This window comes from Carlito syrichta, unplaced genomic scaffold, assembly GCF_000164805.1.
Source record: "Carlito syrichta isolate Samal-C Ts95f unplaced genomic scaffold, Tarsius_syrichta-2.0.1 Scaffold306713, whole genome shotgun sequence".
In the NCBI taxonomy this organism is placed as follows: domain Eukaryota; kingdom Metazoa; phylum Chordata; class Mammalia; order Primates; family Tarsiidae; genus Carlito; species Carlito syrichta.
Genome location: NW_007250809.1, coordinates 585,907 through 606,726, shown reverse-complemented (window position 1 = coordinate 606,726; position 20,820 = coordinate 585,907). Strand labels below are relative to the sequence as shown.

The 20,820-nt window shown below is 46.4% G+C and overlaps 1 protein-coding gene across 1 annotated transcript in view; it reads right to left on the bottom strand.

Moving 5' to 3' along the window:
- The window catches only part of CACNA1E (calcium voltage-gated channel subunit alpha1 E), a 410,647-nt gene that overhangs the window by 54,871 nt on the left and 334,956 nt on the right, over positions 1-20,820 (bottom strand). Inside the window, exons 24-30 of the mRNA XM_008063298.2 lie at positions 19,018-19,177; positions 17,720-17,849; positions 16,946-17,005; positions 16,107-16,213; positions 4,893-4,904; positions 3,282-3,378; positions 84-244 (exon numbers count right to left, since the gene is read on the bottom strand). Of these exons, the coding sequence (XP_008061489.2) occupies positions 84-244; positions 3,282-3,378; positions 4,893-4,904; positions 16,107-16,213; positions 16,946-17,005; positions 17,720-17,849; positions 19,018-19,177 (727 nt within the window). The remainder of the gene's footprint in view (positions 1-83; positions 245-3,281; positions 3,379-4,892; positions 4,905-16,106; positions 16,214-16,945; positions 17,006-17,719; positions 17,850-19,017; positions 19,178-20,820) is intronic.

The following is a 20,820-nucleotide window of genomic DNA, read 5'->3' as shown; positions in this document are numbered from 1 at the left end:
AGAAAGGGTGGACCTATGGGGTGGAGTGGACGTCTCAGGACACGCTTCAGCAAAAGCGAGTGGGATGTTCTAGCAGCACGTACATGCACTCCTTCTCTGTGTCCTTGGAACTGTCTGTACAATAAAAGAACTTTCCCTTGAAGAGCTGAACTGCGATGACAGCGAAGATGAACATGAAGAGCTTGTAGACAATGAGTATGTTGAAGACATTCTTCAACGAGGTCACCACGCAGTCGAAGACAGCCTGTGGACAAAGCAAAGAGCCCTGCTGTGGGAGCCCCGTGGTGGCCTGTGCATCAGCCTGGAGCTGAGCTGGGTGGCACCACCACCACCAGTCCCACTGAGAAGGCACCTTAGGAGACAGCACCCTGCTAAGAGATGACACTCATGGGATTAAGGGGAGGCTTCCAAGCTGGTCGTGACTACAAGGACCTATTACCTGGAAAGGGGGCACATGCTCCGAACTCAAAAGTAAACTCATAATAGTGGGAAACAGATGACATCAAGAACAAAGGGGACCCTCTGTGGGATCCTGGTAGGGTAGTCCAGTAGTGTGAGGCACAGGAATTTAGAGCAGGAAGGGATCTTTGAGATCACTTGGACCATTTTAGCCATTAAATAGCTTATCCCTTACCTTATATTTATTTGGTGACATTTTTAGATTTGATTATAAATTAATTATATATTGTCTTCTCCGTATTTTTCTAAATGAATCAGGGAGTAATAACACACCATCATCTTTGTTCATTTCAATGACATAAAACGTCTTGTACCATGCCTGCCACAAAAGAGGTGCTCAATATATATAACTTATAGCAAGTTCATATGTTCAATCTGATTATGTTCAACACTTCATGGAAATGTTTTCTAGTGAAGCTGGCTATAGCTGGGATGAAGGCCAACCCAGGTGACATGTGAAGGATTGACATCTGCCCTCTCTTAGAGATGGGGAGGCTGCATGGACAGAACCAGGAACTCACACTTCAGTTGAAAGGCAACAGCCTTCCAGAGACCTCCGTTCTAGGCCGTAAGCCGTGAGGACTTACATGGGAATTTCAAGTCATTTTTAGGTTATTTTCTAGGTTTTTAGGTTTAGCTCACAGGACAGCCCAGCCCCACGCTAGTGATGCACTTGTGCAGTTCCTTCTTCACAGCGCTGGGTGAAGCATTGCTGGTTTAATTAGCTCAACACTGCGGGGAATGTGAGTGACACATAGACTTGTGGAGTCATCAGAGCCACCTACGTCCTTCGGGTTATGCAGCTGCAGAGAAAGGAACCAGCCCTTTCTAATTAACAGAATTAACCAAGGTTGGAGGGTGCCTTCTCCAGCCTCTTAATTAGTCTCATCCAGCTTGTCTGCATGCTCCTTAGGATCCCTTGGAGCCTGTCTTGAAGCAGACAACAGTGCCCAGGGCCCCAGGTAGCCTGGCCACATTCTGTTGGGCACAAGGCAGAAAGGATGAATATTTATGGGAAGGGGCCCAGGTCAGGTGCTGTGTTGGGCCTCTTACCAGGTTGGGAGGTGGTAAGAAACAGCTGAGACTGTGGGAAGTGCCTCCCCCAGGAGAGGAAGGCAGGGTTGCCGGAGAGGAATGCCATTGGCCAGGTCACTGCCTTGGGAGCCTGAGTGTTTCTCTTCTTGAGCCCATGCAATGGGCCAGGGTCCTGGGCTCTGAGAGGAAGCCATGTTTCCGCTAGACCAAAGCCTTTCAAAAGTGACTTTGTCTCCATAAATCTAGTTTGTTTTGCCCCCCTCTACAGAGCCAGAGGGCTAAAAGGGAAGGAGTGCTATGAGGCTTGAAGGGGACTTGGGGTGGGAGTGGGTGGGAACATCAGAAGTTATGAGGACCCAATAGGAAATGTGATTTGGAAAGCAGGAGATGGTCAGGTTCCCAAGATCCTTCTCCCTGCTTTATCCTCTGTGCCAGGCTTGAGAGAGCAGGCCCAGGCATAGCAGGGGAACTGGTGGGTTTTCTAACAGGGACCACTCAAATCATCTCATTTTGTCAGCCCATTTGTCAGCTCACATCACAAATGTGTGAGTGACAAAATGTCCCCATTTTTCACTTGAAAGAAAGTCAAAGAATAAGTAATTTGCCCTGGGTCATGTAGCTCCTAAATCTCAGAGCTGAGTCTGACACTCAAGTGGGTTTTTTTCAGGGTTGACGAGGTTTGTCAAACCGTGCTATACTAAGACCACCTGGGCCGCCCCTTTAGGAGGCACTTTTCAAGACCCTCTCCTAGGCAGTCTAGTCTGTTGTGCTGGGATAGCCCAGGAATCTGGGTTTTAATAAGCATCCAGGTGATTCTGATGCAATGACCCACACTTCAAGAAGCACACTATTCCAAGCAACTCTGCAGGTGGGTAATTAAATCTGCTTCCTGGGAAGCATTGTGATGCAGTCCCTGGAGATAGGCTCAGCTGGCTATGTGTCCTGGGTAGCAGCAGCAGGACTTTGGAGCTGTGAACTGGAGCCCTGGTCCTCTCCCTGGCAGTGGCTGGCTCTCATTCTCGAGAATTCAGGGAGGAAGAACTTTCTCCCATGGTGCTTCAGCCTCGAGAAACAGCAATGTGGGGTGGGGGGGAGGGAGGGGAGGGGAGGAGACTTCAACAGGCCAGGCTAGCAGACTTGAATGATAATGCTCATCCTGAGAGGCAGGCAGGAAGGCAGAGCCTGGGGAATTGAGCACGGAGAGTTTTGGACAAGGAGAAATCTGAATAACGCTTTGGTCCTGGCAATAGGAAGAACTTAATTTATGTTAGCTTACTTCCCCATTTCTTCTTTGCTTCTGCCAAAAATGAACTGTGTGTCCTCAGGCAAGTTACTGATCTATCTGTGCCTCAAAAACATGAAGGGTTAGAGCTAGAAGATTCTCTCCTCTTCTAGAATTATGAGAAAAGAGAACACCCCAGGGCATTTAGCCTGATGTAGTATGAAGACCACAACATATGCAGAGGGTTCTGGGTCTGCCTTAGTGACACAGGAGGCTCCAGGACAAAGCCACACAGGGTTCCTCCTGGGTGACCCACCACACTGAAGAGTAGAAGATACTACGTGGGTCTTGACTCAAGAGGCAAAAGAACCCCCCACACATGGATTTCTTGGGATGTTGGTTATTTTCCCTTGAAACTAAGACCCCTAGATCAGGCAGATGAAAAGAACCTCAATACCCAAGTGAGAAAAGAAATACTCCCAGAAAAAATTCTCCAAAAGCAGGCCAGTCAGGGGTAACAAGAGAAGTCAGGAGAAGCATCTGCTGGGAACACTGTCACCATTACCTTGAGCTTGGGCAAGCGCTTGATGGTTTTCAGTGGCCTCAGAACTCGCAGCACCCTCAAGGACTTGATGGTCTTGATGTCCCGCCCCTTGTTGGTTCTGCAGGGGAGAGGCCCCAGGGAATCATTTGGACAGGGGGAGAAACAAAAGGAACATTCACACTATTGCATTAAAAACAACAGAGAGGCAGGGAGAGATATAGGCGAGGGGTTACTCTACAAAAAATGGGTCAGGAATATTCTCAAATCACTTGCCAGTGTGCATGCACATACCCACCCACGAATATACACATAGAGGAATACACACACATGCATGCACACAGAGACATCCATGCACAGACGTCAGTAAATACTCCCTCTCTCAGTGACTGCCAGTCTAATGCTCTCATTCCCACATTGGCCCAATAAAAACAGAAGATATATCAACTGGGGAGTACAGCCAGTAGCCCACTTCAGATCCTCACTGTGCCTACTTCAGTAGAAAGTTCTCAAATGATCCTCACTGAATTAAATAGCTGAGAGCAAATCTTATCACTTAGTCTAGGTTTGTCACCTCTGCAACGTTCATTAGTGCAGAGGAGAGCAAGGTGAGGAAGGGAGGTGGGGGATGTGACACCCTTGCCGGGTTGTCATGTAGGTTCCTTGCAAGGACCTTGGCTGACACCCCAGTAGGCCTGTGTGACTGGCGCTTCCCGCAGTCCCTTCCATGGCAGACTTTGCACCCAACACAGACTACAGAGCCCTCTGCTTGGAAGAGGCTCAAACAGCAGTCCCTTCCTGCTTTCAGCCTGGCCCTATAGCTAGTAACCCTCCCTAATTCAGACTCTTGGAAATGTTTGCTCCTCATAGAGAAAATATATTTCTTTATGTATTTTTAGGAATAAAATGACTAAATCAACTTGCATTCCTCTTTCTTCCCTCCTCATCCCCTGAAATCTATGCATTCAACTCGAATAACAGCAATTTCTAAAACACACAAATGGTAGAAAACGAGACTCTAAACAGTGAGGCTAGGCTCTGGTTCTTTTTTCATGTTGACCCAGATTACTATTATGCCAGCAATCTGAGGAAATGGGATCCAGACATCAGGTGGGAATGACAAGGGTTTCTGCCTGCTTTTTATTCTGACCTTCCTGCGATATCTAACCTTCCCTACTGCCCTCGACAGGGAGATAAAAGTCCATCTATTAAACTAAAAGCGAGGCAAAAAGATATTTAATCTAATCGCAGGAATGCTGACTTTGCCCAAAATGTAAATGGTAAGACTCTCTTAATGGTCATAAATAATCAGAAAGAATCACATTGACACAGTCTTTCCCATCCAGAGGCTCTGGTATATTTTACAAGCTATCTTACTGTATTAGGCTCATCTACCTATGTACATAAAAGAGGCAGCATATAAGCCAACTATATATCCCAACCAATGAGAATGATCACTTCCCAAGAAGGCTTAGGGACTCCTCATGTTTGACCTCTTAGATATTAATGAAAACTCAGCCCTCACATAAATAAATGCACCACATCTTTCTCACCGCATCAACTCCTCCCCTCTGAATCTTGCCTCACCCTCCTCCAACCCACTCTTTTACTTCAAAGAAAGTTGAACATATTTACCCCAAGGCATTCCTATGGAGGATCCAATCAGAAAGCAGTCAAAAGAAGGGTGGGGAGAGAAGAAAGTCAGTCCACCTCAGGGAGAAAACAGAACCTTACAACAACCGGAAATCAGAGAAGCACAGGCCCCAGGGACCCCACCCACAGCCTTGGCACTTGCGGGGTCCACACGCTTTGTGAAAGGCAGGGCCAGCGCACCATTTGTGCCACAGACCCTGCGCCAACCTGTGAAGGAAAAGGCCTGTTGCCAGCACTAGTGAAGCTGCCTCCAACTAGGTGGGCTTCCAGGTAATGTAGTTTATTCTGTGGAGACTAGTTTAACTGTAGTTTTCCAAATGTAGGGTTTTACACTCATTTCCTTTGTAGTCTTCAGACAAACTCTCTCTGTTTCCAGTGGATTTCTAAGAAAACAGGTTGAGGCATTATGCCTGCTCTGAGCCAGAAGCTGTCTCTCAGGAAGGGCATTTCAAGTTTCTCTCTTGGGAAAGGTGTAGTTAGGTTTATGAAAAATTTCATTTGGAGAGGAACATGCAACCACTCAGAAAGGGCGGACTTGATATCTCTCAAAAGCTCAGAGAAGCAGCATTGTTAACCTTCTCTAAATAAGGGAAAAGGCATTTGTCTACTAAGGTCACAATGTCACACAAAAGGTTGCCTTTTGATAAATTAAATGACCAAATGTCCATTGTGAGCTATTTACTGTGCAACTTGAAGAAGAAAAATCATCCCAGCTCTATGGGTGAGGCATAACCACAAAACAAAAATGTCAGAGTATGAATATCTTTACAATAAAAATAGTGAGAGCTAACTTTTAAACTGTCTGAATTTTATTCCTTATTCCAGGCCAGACTCTGTATTAAGCACTTTTAATACAAATCTTTCTTTAAACCTTCTACTAACTTTAGAATGTAGGAATTACTATCCCTGTTTCACAAATGAAATTCAGAGAGGCTGAGTGCCCAGAGTCAGTTGGGAGAGCTGGGACTTAAACCCAAGTAGGTATGATGCTTGGAGCTCTTGCTTTTAACCTCTAAGCCTCTATATCAGCAGGTTTCAGTTCAAAGCTCTGTCAAACAGCTCACTGAATTTTCAAGCTGAAAAAGATCCCTGAAATCTACCTAACTGGAAAGGAAACTGAGGCCTGGGAAGAACTGTCTTGCATAAGACTGTTTAGTGAGTGAACTCAGAGTCACAGGTAAATAAGCATCTCATGAATTCCATCCTGATTTGCCACTAAGAAGAAGTGCCCAGAATTCAGGCTTTGGTGCTTAGTCGTTGACTGCTATGAAGGTTACTTCTCTTTTTCTTTTCTTTTTTTTCCCCAATGTACCGGAATCCTGTGTTATACCACCATATGTCACTAAAACTTCTAGTGGCCATTTTATTCATTAATGATTCCATATTCAAAAAGTTACATTAACTTTCACTGTAAATACCAGAAGAACGGTGATTTGGGAATTAGATCCAAGGCTTTATAAACCTTAAATCCCTAATGCGATAACCTCCAACTATTCGGGGGGCAGAAATATCTTCAAGTTGTAACAGCATCTTCTCACATACATGATAGAGCATGTGGCAGGTCTGCCAAACACAGCTTTACTCATCCATATAACAAATATCTGTGTAGTCCTTAATGTATATCAGGCACTGTTCCTGGTACTGGACACATAATTGTGAATAAATGAGGTCATCAATCTTTTGAAACTTACCTAGTCTACCAAGGAAGACATACCTCAAGTAAACAAGTACACAACTGAAGGCACAACTGAAAGCTGCCATGGAAAAAAATGGAATCATCTGATTGAAACATTGATCAAAACAACTATATAGATAGCCCTTTTCCCCGTCTACATTTGTCTTGAGGAAGAACCAAGGAGGAATCTTTCATATCCCTAAGATGTAGAAACAAGGTGGGAGATCAATACTCGGGCAGGTGGTCTAGAATCACACACCCCAGGCATTTGCCTTCTGCTTAGCCCAGGTCCTTATGACAGAGACTTTTACAACACAGAGACTTTTACAACCATCTGAAAGGGTTCCTAGGGGCCATGCTCACAGACACCCGTCGAATATAGGAAGGCCTAATATTTCTTGCTCCTCCACACACCTGGATACAGGACATAATTTGCTTTCTAAAATGAATCCCTCACCCCAGAATCCCAGTAAAACATCATGGTATAGAACAAAGGGGATTATTTTTGGCCATTGTGAGGGCATCCATTGTTTTGGAAAATGGGGTTCCTTGATGGTACAGGCTAATATAAACAGTGCGGCTGGCAAACTACTGGGGGCTATTTGTCCCATTCTAACTCCTACAGATCTGAGCCAGGGATAGCAATCAGACACAGGCCAAAAGTGAAATAAAGATTCGTCATTATCTGCACATCTTTTGTCGGGTCTCTTAACTACAGAGGAGATGCTGAAAAGCTGAGTTTGAATGGTCGCAGAAAAATACACTTGCATCCTCAGCTTTTTGTTTTGTTGTTTTTCTTCAGAGATAGGGTCTTGTTCTGTTACACATGCTGGAGTGCAGTGGCATAATCAGAGCTCACTGAAACCTCGACTTCCTGGGCTCAAGCAATCCTCCCACCCGCCTCAGCCATCAGAGTAGCTGGGACTACAGGTGTGTCCTACCAGGCCAGGCTAATTTTTAAATTCTTTGTAGAGTCAGGGTCTCACCTGTTTGCCCAGGCTAGTTTTGAACTCCTGGCCTCAAGTGATCTTCCCCCCATGGCCTCCAAAGGCATTGGATCACAGGCATGAGCTACTGTACCAGGTCCTCAGTTAACAAAGGGAGAACATTGATTTAAAACTTGCCATTTGAAATGACAGGCATACTGAATAAAAAAGCCATAGAGTTAGAAAAAAGTCTCAACAATTTAGTTCCCATTAATAAAAATATATCATAATTTACACATGAAATAGGCCAAAGCATATCTCTTAAATCCACATGTACGAGAGCCAAAAAGATTGCAAGGAAGATGTTTTACCAAACTAAGAAGACAAGCTCTTCACTCACTTTACCTGAGGTACACTGTTTTGGAAATAATTCATGAGTTTTCTGCCAATCATTTAAATATCATTTGATGACACTTTTCTAGTCTCTGCCACTAAATGTATAATCAGATTTTTTTTAAATACTACCTAGTGAATTAGTGAAATATTATCAGGCTTGAAAATGGACTCTAGCTTTAAAATCTGACGATGATTCCACATGCTAGGAAGCACTGGTCCCACTAATTGGGACTCAATTGGGTCACCCATTTTACCATTTATTTCCTACTTATTTGGTAAGTTACTGGCTGCTCTCCAGCAAAAAAATGTCACGTTTTGCTCTTGTCTCATCAGTAAAAGATGATAATTTTCCAGCTCAATTGCAAGTTGTCCTCCAGATCTTTCATCACTTACTGTAATCTTGTACTTCACCCCCCCTCCCCAAAAGACATGCTCTCAAGTTGACTTCTGCTGGGAGCTGCCCCTCCTCTCAGCAGAAATCTGGGCAGGGTAGAAACATCAGGTTCTGAAAAGCTCTTGTCCATTAAGTGTCATGGCCTTCTACTCCTCCTCATGAGCCCAAGAGAGAGTAGCTTGAAGGAATCTCTTGCCTTAGAGGAATGGCTAGGCTTGCTGGAGTGTAGGGCGGAAGAGGGGTCGCGCTGCGAGGAGCCTTGAATGTCTTGCTAAAGTGTGTGGGCTAGCATTTGGTAGGCAATAATAGCTGCTTTTCATTACACAACTATTAAGTGCTTGGGTATATAGGACACTAAATATATCCTACCTTATTTAATTCTCACAGGACCAAACTCTAGTTATTTTGAATTCCTGCTTATAGACGAGGAAGCAGAAGCTCAGTCAAGGTAGCTAACAATTAGTAGTGCTAGGATTCAGACTTAAATTTTCCAGACTCTGAAACCTAGACTTGTATTTTAAATGAGAACCACTGGAGGGTTTTAGCCAAAGGAAGAAACAGTAAAAGAAACCCGTAGTTCCTGAGCTCAAATATTGAACTATCTCTCTCATTCTCCTGAATGATTAGGGTCTATGAGGGTTCACAGAAGAAAAAGTTACAGATGAAAAGCTCAGAGATGGCCTTCTCCATCTGGCCCACAGGTCTTGTCTGTCTCCAGGTAGAGACAGAAAGATCTGTAGGCTGAGGAGAGAGTCATGCCAAGTCACTGCTCTTGGCTTAACAGGGGTTAATGGCTTGGAACTAACTAGAACATCATAGGTGGAAGGGAGTATAATATGATGGAGAACCTGAAATCTTTGAACATTGAGCCTGAAATCAGAACATGAAAGTTACTCAAGAACTGGTTTTGCTGCCTACTAGTCAAATGAGTCAGACTAGTCAAATTTTGAGTAATCCATTTCTCAATTGTAAAACAAGATGGTCCAGTAATCAATAAAGAGTATGAAAGCACTTTAACAATTCTAAAACCTAGTGGAAATGAGAAGAAAGTCCCCCCCTTTGCATTGGCAGTGTGTATCTCTCTAGGACTTGTAGGTAGGGCCAGGTTCATCTGCTTGTGTGAAGAATTGAAATTTAGCACTTTGACCTTGTCACTGCTTAGTGGCTGCCATCTGGGGGTCATTTTTCCTTCTGGTCCACGTCTCAGCATCCCTTGGGGCCACCCATGAGCCCTAAATCCATAGTTACTCTGCCATCTTCCTTTTCTGTGACTAGAGCACTAGCCCTATGCTAAGTAGGTGGTGCATAATTCTTTCCCTCTTGCACACAGACCTCAATGAGCTTCTCATACACACTCACGAAAGCCTCTCGCAAACTCTCTCTTTTGCATTGTGTAGCACTGCATTCCAACTGGAAGGTATTTTTGTCCAAACACTGAGAGGCAGCAGGACACAGCAGAGCATTAACTCATCTAACTGTCTCCTAGCAGTTTTGTTATTTGGTTTGGCGAACAGTGACCTTATTTGTCTTTTTATTCTAAACACACCCAACGACCCCTCATCTGTTCATCTTTCTAAGAAGGCCTTGGAGCCTGCTGAAGTTCAGCCAATACATTCCCCAGCTGGAGACTATTTCTAGTGCTAGGCTCTGTCCCTGGACATGTGGATTAAGCAGACGGTTGGCACTATCTGTGCTGGTACTCCTCAAGTCCCATTATGAAGTCTTCGGACCCAAGTTACTCTAAAAGCTACTTTCAAATCTGAAAGGCACTGTGATAGATTTCTACGAATCGGGCAGGACTGGGCTTTTCCCATGGCTGGAAAGGTTTACAGGTGTTTTCTGTATCTAGCCCTGGTTAGACCCCTTGTTGGTATATGTGCATGGGGATGAGTTCCCTAACTGGATCATTTCATTTTGTTTGGGGTTATGGCCTCAGGCTGAGATCTCTTTTGCAACCAACCATCTCCAAATTTGTGCTGCTAATAAATAAAAACACCTAGGCAATCACACTCATAACCTCCCTGAGATAAAGGTCTCCAAGTGCACATTCTAGAGAGGGTTCTCCAGCAGCCCCAATGTCATATGCAACAGATGACACATTTTCCAGAGTTCACCAAAAAACATGCATGGTGGGAGTTAATGCCAACAGCAGGCAGACTGGGGGCTCATATCCTTCTTTCAGACACTCCCTCTATGGGGCTTCTACTCTGCCTTCCCAAACCCCATTTCCAAGCATAATACAGCAGTGGGCACCCCAGAAGTCCATGGGCATTCATCACCTTTAGTGTACTTGTCTGGACACAAAGTCAGATGCAGTCATTCCGGAGGTGACTCTTAAAATGGGAGTCTCAGGGAACAACATCCTCCTATCTGTTCAGTGCTGGAAATTTCCAATTTCTTTTCAGCTGACCTCCTAAATCCACAGTTAATGGGCAACCTGACGGCCACATTTAATTTTAATCCTTTATTCTCTTCCACAGAGCAGGGAAACTGGATGGCCTGTCTGGCTCAGTGGTAAATGGGTCTTCTTTGCATGAAACAGGACTCTTTCCTCTTTATCCCCCATCCCCACCCTGCACAAGGTTAATGTGTAGTCACAGCTTCCTTCGGGAGACTCCCCTGTCGGTCCTGAAAAGGCAGAGGCTATCAAAAAAGAAGTGCCATGGGCAGCACTTGTGGTTTGAGGGGACTGCCTTAGACACAGGCAGGTAGCAAAGACAGGAGGAAGAGACAGCCAGGTTTAGGGTGAGATGTTTGTACTGTCGTTTCTGTGCTCTCCTGAGTATGAGCACACACCAGCATCTCCATTCTGAATAGTCACTCCTTTCTTATGTATGCACATTCTCATCTTGAGAAACACACAACCCGACATACAAATTCAGAATGAGAGTAACATATCCTGAGGCTCCTCAGGACCCATCCACATCTAAACTGTCCGTGCCTATGCTCTGCTGCTCTGCTCTGCTGCTGCAGCTAGCTCTGAATGCATTCGATAGACCTTATCTATCTTAGCGACAGGGGCAGAGTGTCAAGTGTCAGGAAAGTGACATACTTCAATGAAAAGAATGTAATAAAAGCTAATGTGGGAACTCCAGTTCCTTCTGGCATCAAGAGGCAGATTGAGTCATGTTTTTCATTTCTGGCTAAGGACTGAATAATGAAAGGCCAAGTGCGGCTGTGAGCCAGCTCCCCTGTGTGCCAGGGAGTCCTGACCTCACCTCGTGCCCTGCTACAATGGCAAATGGCAACGGGAAGCTTTGGCATCAGCCACCAGAGAGCCTGCATGACCCTGACTGATGCACAGACCGCAGTAAGTTCCAAGGTAGGAAAGAAGGAGAAAGAATAATTGCCAGTTATTTTTATATTAAACCATGTGTGCAGACAAGCGATTCTAAGCTGTGAGTTTACTACTTAGAATTCAATACAAGAGAGCTCACCTGCTGATTTGAGTAGAGCTCGTCAGGGAGCACGTGGCAGAGTGAGCAGTGGATGTGGAGGGTGTGAGGGTCCTGGGTAGGAGTGCATGTATTTCATGCATACACACACACGCTCTGGTCTTCTGCATTTCCCCTAAGATGCTGTCCCTGCCCACCCGCTTGCCCACGTCCCTTTACTAAACGTGAAAGACACCAAATGTGAGGATACAGAAGCACTGTTGTGACTGTGCAAAACCCTATAAGGCCCATGGATGCAATCTGTGGAGTGGCTGCGTGACTTGTCTACAAGGCAGCTGACTCTCGGGGTGCCCTGAAACGAGGGATTTTGCCTGATGTGCAGATTCCCAGAAATGCCAAGGCTGTAGCCATCTCTGTCTTCCCACCCAGGAGGCTGGGAAGCAGGAGCGATGGCAACAGGGTGTGAGGAAACAGGAGAAAGCAGTCTCTGGTCCTTCAGGATAAAACAATTGATGCACAGAAGAATCCCCCTGCTTCAGAAAGAAAAGATAAAGGAGAAAGGTTTCATAGATCCAGTCATTCACCAGACTTCTCTTGAAACCTCAAAGTAGAAAAGGCACAGCTCAGAACATTTATAGTTGGCAAACACTCGGGGTCTCCACATAGCCTAGAAAGCGGGGTGTTGTGAGGGCAGGGAATGAAGGAGCACTGAGCCCAGCCTTGGCCAGAACCCTGCCTGCCTCTTGCAGGGACAGCAGGCTTCAGGAAGGAGACCTGAGTGTTCTTATAAATGCTTTATAATGTAAAAGTGGACTAGGAAGAACAGAAAAGTTGCAATGTGGGTATCTTTCTACTTATTTTCTTATCTCACAAGTATGCCCACGCTTATAAAATAAACCCCTTTCCCTTATTCCTCAAAAGTAGAGCTCCCACACGGAATTTGTGAAGTTTACATTATAAATAATTTTTTACTTGATGTATGCAGCTGTGGAGAACAGATTTCTCTTCAACTGCTACATAGACAGCATATATGCTTCTAGGAAACATACATGATGGCGGCAGGCACAGACCTCCGCAGTAGGACTCAGGGGACAATGAAGCTTTCTTTGAGAATTCAGCTAGAGGTCATTCCCTCCCCTTGGTTAGGGGCTCTGCTCTTGTGGGTTGGGCTGGGCTCTGAGACAGCTCTGGCTGGCAGTGATGGAAGAAATGCCAAGTCACCTCTGGTTTCTGAGGAGCCACATACGTATGCTGCCATGGCAACCACCATCAGCAGTACGAGTTGATTAAGCAATAGCCTTCGCAGAAGACTCCTCGTTAAGGCAAGGTTCAATTTCCAGGAGGAAAGATAGACTAGCAAGGGGGTGAGGTTATCTGAATAGTGGACATTCACAGGGAAACTATATGGAATATGACCATGAAAGCTGGAACCACAGGGCAGAGATACTTGACAAGTCATCAGACTAACCCACATTTGGCTTCCTGCTGGCCTAAGACCCTGCCTGACCATAAGCCCCTGACCATAAAGGACATGGGTTCAGTGACTTCATTCCACTGTCTGTCCCACACTAGGCCTTCTCTCTGCTGGCAGGTAGGACTCTGAATAACTTCACCAACATGACAGGAGAGCTGAATTCTCTGGTGCCAGGAATGGGGAAAGGGAGTGGGCAGTTAGGAAGCACAGACATGTAAGCAAGAAAAAGCATTACCTGAACCTTGCTCAGCAAACGGGACGAAGGCCAGAGGAGGGGAGAGTGGGAGTCGTGTTCCATGAGCAGAGAAAGGGGAGAGGGGCTGAGCATGGCAAGCTTGGAAGGATGGTGACAATAAGAAAGAATGGATGGCAAAGTTGAGCAAGTACCATCTACGTTTCAGGGAGAAGTGAAGATAGAGTTCAAGAAGTGACATCACTAAAAGCAAGTGATGGATCATAACTCTCTATCCATCACATAAGCATGGACCCCAGAACCAGGGGATACCTGGGGTCCCCTGCACTGTACCTGGTCTGAGGACCAACAGAGAGGCTTCGGCTTCAGGGCTGTTATAGCTTCCCCTGTCACCAGCACCAAAGCCACCACCGCCATGTTTCAAAGGGCACAAAGAAAGAACAAGACAGATGACAACCCCACAGCTCTGGGTCAGAGGAGAGACAGCTGGACATGGGGCAGGCATGCAGAAGCTTCCTCTAAAACGCACCTCCTCCCACAATGGCACCAATATACTGGCCTGGTTACCAGGCACAGGTGGGGGGGCATGTATGTAAAACAACTAGGTCTTGAACCAGCCTGCACACATCTTCAATTATCTGCATACACTGTGCACCAACACACACTTGATCCTATATTTGGACTTCATGACATGATGAGAGATTGGAAGGATAAGGAAGGGATTTAGCATTTATTGGTCACTCATACTCCATCAGGCCCCGGGCTAAATGTTTCACAAACGTTATTTTATCTCCAATTTAGGGGTGAGAAACTAAGATTAGGAAGGTTAATATTTTGCGGTGTGGCTCAAGGACACAGAGCTGGAGAGTAAGGAGGCTGGGATTGAAACGGGGGCCTAGCTGGCTCTGCAGCTCCCTCCTTCCCTGACATACTGTTCTGTCACCCAAATGGGCTCTGTTCTTCCTAAAGATGGGGTGAATTCTTTCCTATATACATCTCTCTCCTTGCCTTTTATTCTTCACTGAGAGACAAATTATTTTAGTGAGATCAAAATAAGAGAAAAACGAGATGGTGAATAATGCATGCAAATGAATTGATTAAATGAGAAGGTAACTTGACCTTTTAAAAGCCCGAGGATAATATTTATCTCTAACAAAAAAGATGGGCATTCTTAAGACACAGGCAGACTCAGATACATCTTTCTAAGAAGAAGGAAAAGGAGCTGGAAGTTCCCTTGGTAGAGCCAACACTATCTTTCTTTTTGTCTTGCTGTGAAAATCTGCACAGGATTTAGGTGCTTGAGGAAATACCATGATTTTGTGACATTTCCTTGGAAACAGTCCAGCTACCTCTGATAGCCCCTAACCACTTTTGTAAGGGCAAAGGTGATGATTCCACATGATCTAAATGGGGTTAACACGTTAGCGCACTGGGGGATAAAGGACATTGGAGTTAACTTAATTGCCAGCCCATTCAGGGTCACAAGCTACACTCAACCCAGCTCTCTTTTGGAGGGTCCCTCACAACTAGGGGACCAATGAACACAGTCAACTTGCAGTTTCTTGAAGATCTTCGATTCTCAGCACAAGGAGGGACCTGCTCTGGGCCACTTGAGAAACATCCCTTCTTAACCCTCACCCCACCTCTTTTTCTGCCAGAAAGGGTAAGAAAGGGAAGAAGACAGTGCTTGAGATCAAGGTGGAACGCATGAGCCCTTTCTAACTACTTGGAAGGACAAAAACCTATGGTGATATTTTGTTCCTTTTGAGGCCATGATCCAAAGCTCCCAAACGCTTTCCTTCTGCCTGGTCACACAGCGTAGCTAGTCTTGCTCAGAAGACACGCATACTCAGAGAGACTGGAGAGATGGCCCAGGGAATTCTACTGTGCCACTTGGAAGAGGGTGAGGCTGCTCAGGGTAGAACAAGGTACCAAGATCATCATTTGTTCATCCTACTGGGGTGCTCTGCATACCTGGTTAGCATAAAACCCCTGATACCATTCCTACTTCCTTTGCTACATGCCAGAGGGCCAGAAGAGCCCTTTTCTTGGCTGGATTCCACAAGAATTGTCAGAATGTGGTTGAGAACTTACTACAGCTGGAACCACATGTGAAAAACATCCCCCAGCGTAGTGAACATGACTTAGTTGTTTCAACCATTTGAGACTGTTTTCCCAAGTGCATCTTCAAGAAGGGTTTAGAAGGTCTTTACCCTTGGAGATTAAACATATTAATAGAGTTTCCTGTGTTCCTGGCATAGCTCTTGTTTGCCCCTCTCATGGGCAAAAAACTCCCCATGCCCATGACTCTGAAATTCCCAACTTTGCTCTACCTTCCACACCCTTCTTTCTTTCAAGCTGCTTCCTTGATTGATAGACTCAAGAAATGAAGGGCACTTCAGCTTTCCCCAGGCCATCCCTGAGTGCACACAGGCACCGTCTACACAGTAAGCATCTGCCCGTGTTTACCCATCTCTAGGAACCCCTGAGGGCTCTGGCAGCTCCCTCCTAGTGCTCCCTGCTCCTGCGTCCCCCATCCTGCTGCTCAGGGCACGTGAGCTGGAGCTGCAAGACTCTCAGAAGCTCTTTTGAGAGCCACTGGTGAGCAGATTTCCAGGACAGCGATCTTTGGCACCACTCTGAGTGTCTTACTTCTCAGGCTAGCCCAGGAGATGGCCTCAAATTAGTCAGAGACTCCAGGAAGAGGGGAGGAAAGGGAACCAAGGAGAAAAGAGTCACTTACGCCAGAGCGAAGGCCACCAATGCACCAACCACCACCACAAAGTCCAGGATGTTCCACAGGTCTCGGAAGTAGGACCCATCCTGCAGGATCAAGCCCTGGTCTATCATCTGCAGAAGAAGGGTGTGAACAGCCACAGGTGAGCCCAGGAGGTGTGGGCAGCACTGGCCCTGAGCTCTGGTTCATCATGGCAACATCTCTGCTGTATCTGTCTCCACAAGCAGCCTACACTGGAACCTAACGAGCAAGACATAGGTCCTGCAGGCTTTCTCCATGTAACTGAGGCCTGAGGTCCCCTCTCATAGCCACCCGGGGTTCGCCATACTCCCTGGCTGTCACAGAACTCTGCCACATCCCTCCTTTCATTCATGGCCCAGAACACCAGCACTGCCACATAGGTAGACATGGGTAAAATCCCAGATAGGTGACACTGGGAATAAGACAGACTTGTGTGGTGTTAGGGTAGCTGGAGGGGTATAAGTGTGGTTAGGACTAGGTAGAGCCTAAGAAGACTCATCTCTACCTAACCCTTTGCCTTGGCACTCACCTGGGCTCAGCCAAGACATGCACTGGGGAGGGGGGCAAAGGCCTCAAGCCTTCCAAATGTGCCCTGTCTGCCTCCTGCTTGAGCCAGGTCCACAGGTCTGCACTACTCCAAACACACCCACAGTCATGTCTTGCCAAGACAGATTTCTTCAGGATTCTGAGGCCAGAGAATGGGCCTTGCAGAAGTCTGTCATTGACTAGTAGGTGACAGCACGGGGGAAAGGCCCAATCCTAGAGAGAACACACGGGTGACACATCCAAACCCCAGAGCCCAGGTTTACTTTAGAGGTTCTTACCTTTATAACCATCTCAAAGGTAAACACGCCAGTGAAAACATAGTCGAAATACCTCAGAACCTGCAAGACAGATGGCGGAGGGAAAGAGGATCGTGTGTGATCACTAGGCTATATACACTCCTGCCTCTCCACAGACACATACAGTCCTGCACTCATTCTGAACCCTGCCATTCCCAGCTCAGAACAAAGGCCTGGAATTATAGCCACATGTTGAACTGAGTGATGGACACAGGGAGGAGAGGGATCATGGACCTTCTAAAGCCAGAGGACCCAGTTCCAGTACTTAGCTGCACCCTCTCCTTGGACAGAACTCAAATTCTTGGGTCTAAATGGCCCACAAACTTCTCCCTCCAGTTCTGACCCAGGACCTGGAATCTTTGTCAGTCCCTGTCCTCCTTGGCTCCCTCATGTCTCCTGACATACCCTTGTGGGATCCCTAGGGGATGTCCAACCCCTGTGGTGAAGCCACAGCTTCCAGTTTCACACACATCATCCATGACCCAATATTAGACACCTACATCCAATCCCACAGGAGGCAGCAACCCTGACTGGCTCTAGGGTGAGACCTGCTGCTGCAGCGTAAAAACTTAAGGTGCAGTGGGGGTAAGAAGGGGCTTGTCTGGGAATGGCTCAAACAGAAGTGAGCAATTTACAATCCTTCCTCAATCCCCAGCAACCAATTGGATTCACCTCTAACACTGGGACAGAGAGGGGCTGGGACAGGGTAGGTACCAGAGCACTATGGGGGTTGGCAAATGACCCCCCTGCACCTACTTTGTTGCGCTCTGAGTTGGTCAGGACGGGATCCTCTGCTGCCAGGGCGATGCTGCTGGCTGCGATCACCAGGAGAATGCACATCTCAAAGTAGCGCAGGTTCACGATGTAGTGGCAAGCCCTCCGAATCCTGCGGAGTGGTGGAGCCCTGCTGAGCTGACCCACTCCCCTCCCTTGCCCAACTCCTTACTCTCTTCACCCTCCACCCACCCCATGTACACACACAGACCCCCTCTAGACAGCCAGGCCCTTGCCAAAGGAAGCTGCCAGGGAAAGCAATTTAATTTTCAGGCACCACCCTTGATTTAAAGCCCCAGTGGAGGGAGGTAATCATATTGGTTAGAGGCTGCAGCACGCAAACCAAGACACATTATCGCAAGCACGTCTGAGCTGTGGGGAGCAGCCGGCATCGGACTACAAACTCAAGGTGGCTACACAGCCCCCTCCACTGTATCTCAGTGTCTACTCTCCTACTGTAAGGAAACTAGAGCATACCAAGGAAATTATAAAGAAGCAAGAAACATAAAAATAGACTTTGATCCTATGACTCCTGATGAAAGCAGTAAGAGGTTTTCATGATCCCCAGGTTATTCTGATTGAAGTAACTGTGTTCTGCAGTCTATGTTCTAGCAATGGAAGACCTGACATGCCTTAACCCAGGCTGTGCCTTAATCTAGAGCCCTGCCGGAACCCTGCCCACATGGCCACCAAAGGATGTCTTGTCTTCCTAGTCCCAGAAGCTGGTATACTTGCACAATTCTAGGGCAGAAGGCAGCTTTTCTTTCTGAATTCCATCTTTCTTTAACCTAACCTTCCAGATGCTTCTCTGCTACCCACACCATATGTTTCTGCCTCTGATCTGAGGAGTATGCCCATTTCGAAAACCCACTTAGAGGGCAGTGGGACCAAAACTCTTAAACTCTGATGGATGACCTGGTCATTCTAGGCTCTACATTCTTGGCTCTGTCCACCTCTGGAATATTTTATGACATATTCTCAAATAGATCCACCTTCCTTTTCCCATGCTACCTACTGACCAAAGAACAGGTGAAGGGTCCTTTTCTCATGACATCTCTCAAGTTATCCTGTCTTAAGCTACTCTTTACAGAGTTCAGAGGCTGTTTAACTTAGCAACCCTATGGGTACCCCAGATGCTCAATGTCTGGCCACACTCCACCGGGAAGGCTCTGAAAGATGACTGGACCCCATCCCTCCTGTAACCCATCACCCTGCCCTGCCTCAAACCATGGATGTTGACCCTGGCAGCAAAGGGCTGGAGTGGTGTAAGGGTGTCTTACGGGTTGGTGGTGCTGAAGATGAACATAGAGCTGTGGGGCACCATGGCTTTGCCTGTCTCGCGTTTCTCTTTTTTCTGCTTCTTCTGCTCCACCTCCTCCTCATCCTCTTTGACCTCGGCCTCTTTCAAAGGACTGGCTTCTCCATCGGTTTTGTTGCTAACTGCAAGAGGAACATATGGAAATCTGCAGAAAACTCACTATCTTGCTGCGCGTGAGAATGGCGTGCTGCATGGTCAGTTGGGGACACAAGGAGGGACTGGAAAAGGGCCCCTAACAAGGTGCCCTGCAGGCACTGGAAGTGTTCGCCACCTGACACTGAGTTAAGCCCTTCCTCTCTTATCTTTCCCTCACCGAAATGTTATGAGGAATAGGCTTTCATGTCATATCAGTGACAATAACCGTGTTTCCCCCTCTTATGGTTAAGCTTTCACAGTCTGGTAAACAGCATGGTGCTTCTGCTGTAAAGTTCACAAAGTTTAGATTTTAGATCTAACTCTGGATTCTTTGTATCTGGTCACTCATTGAATTTTCACACCAGTGCACCCTGAGGTAGCAAGTATTATATTCCCATTCTACAAACGGGAAAACAGAGGCTCAGGGACACTCCGTACCTTTCCAAGGCCATACAGCTAAATGTGGGTTCCCAATTTGAAATCCTTTATCCCTTTCAACGAGATCACCTTGCAATGGAAGATTTCAAGAAACTATTACTCCACTGGTAGCTGCCTTTCTGGTTGTGCTTTTCCCAGTCATGATTAATGTAGAAATGAGAATGCAAAATTGATGAGAATATGGGTCCATGACTGCATTCCCGGATTGGGAGGATGAAGGAGCCAGAGGCTGAGTGGAGTTCTCCAGCTCTAGTCTCAGTTCCATACTCAAGACACAGTGCAGGGTAAACAGGCAAAACACTGAGACTAAGAGTGGGGAGAGGGCCTCAGCCAGCCTCTGCTACTGCTCTTGGTTCAGTGAATGACTCTATGCTGAAACCCTGCATTGGCAAGAACCTCTGTGGTGCCAACCCATTCCAGAGCTTTCAAAAACGAAAGTCATATGAGGTATCCAAAAGCCTTCCCGCAACAAACTCTTACCTATGACTAAGGCCACAGACTAGCCCTGGAGTGAGAAAAAAGGGAGGGAGGGTCAAGCTTTCTTAATGTTCTTTCTCATAGAAGAAGACCCAAGACTCTTTTTATTTATTAGAGGATAAAAGCAAACAGAGACACCAAAAGAGGCTGGTGGGTCTGGAATGCTGGGACATGCCCAAGTCAACCCCAGCAAGCACTAGATGTGGGAGATTTCAGTTTCTCAAGCAGAACTGGTGTTTTGGGTGTGGAGAATGTGAAAGAATGGAGATGGAGCAGTGGAAGAAAGAAAGGAGAAGGTTGTCATGTGAAAAAGAAAAGATTTGGGGAAAAGTGAGAGGAAAACAAGCAAGAAAGGAACCTCCTAGCCACAACTCAGTGAGCATGGGGCAGCAGGTGGGATTAATGAAAGAACTGGGCATAGATCAGGGCAGGGATGGGGGAGGCAGGCTAGGGAGGCAAGGATGGGGGTCTTAGGTTAAGTGATTTTTTTTTTTTTTGCTGTCTCCCTTTAACAATTAGTTGATTAACATTTGTTGCCTGAGGGAAGTGTGATGGAGAGAGGTTGTGAGTAAAAGCTCCTAGGAGAGAAAGAGTTGATAAGGGTAATGGAATCATAAAATGTTAGCACAGAGTAAGGCCTCCGAGAGCATCTAGCTCAGTGCTCTCACTTCACAGATGACAAGCTGAGGCCCTGATAGACACAGAGGATTTTGTC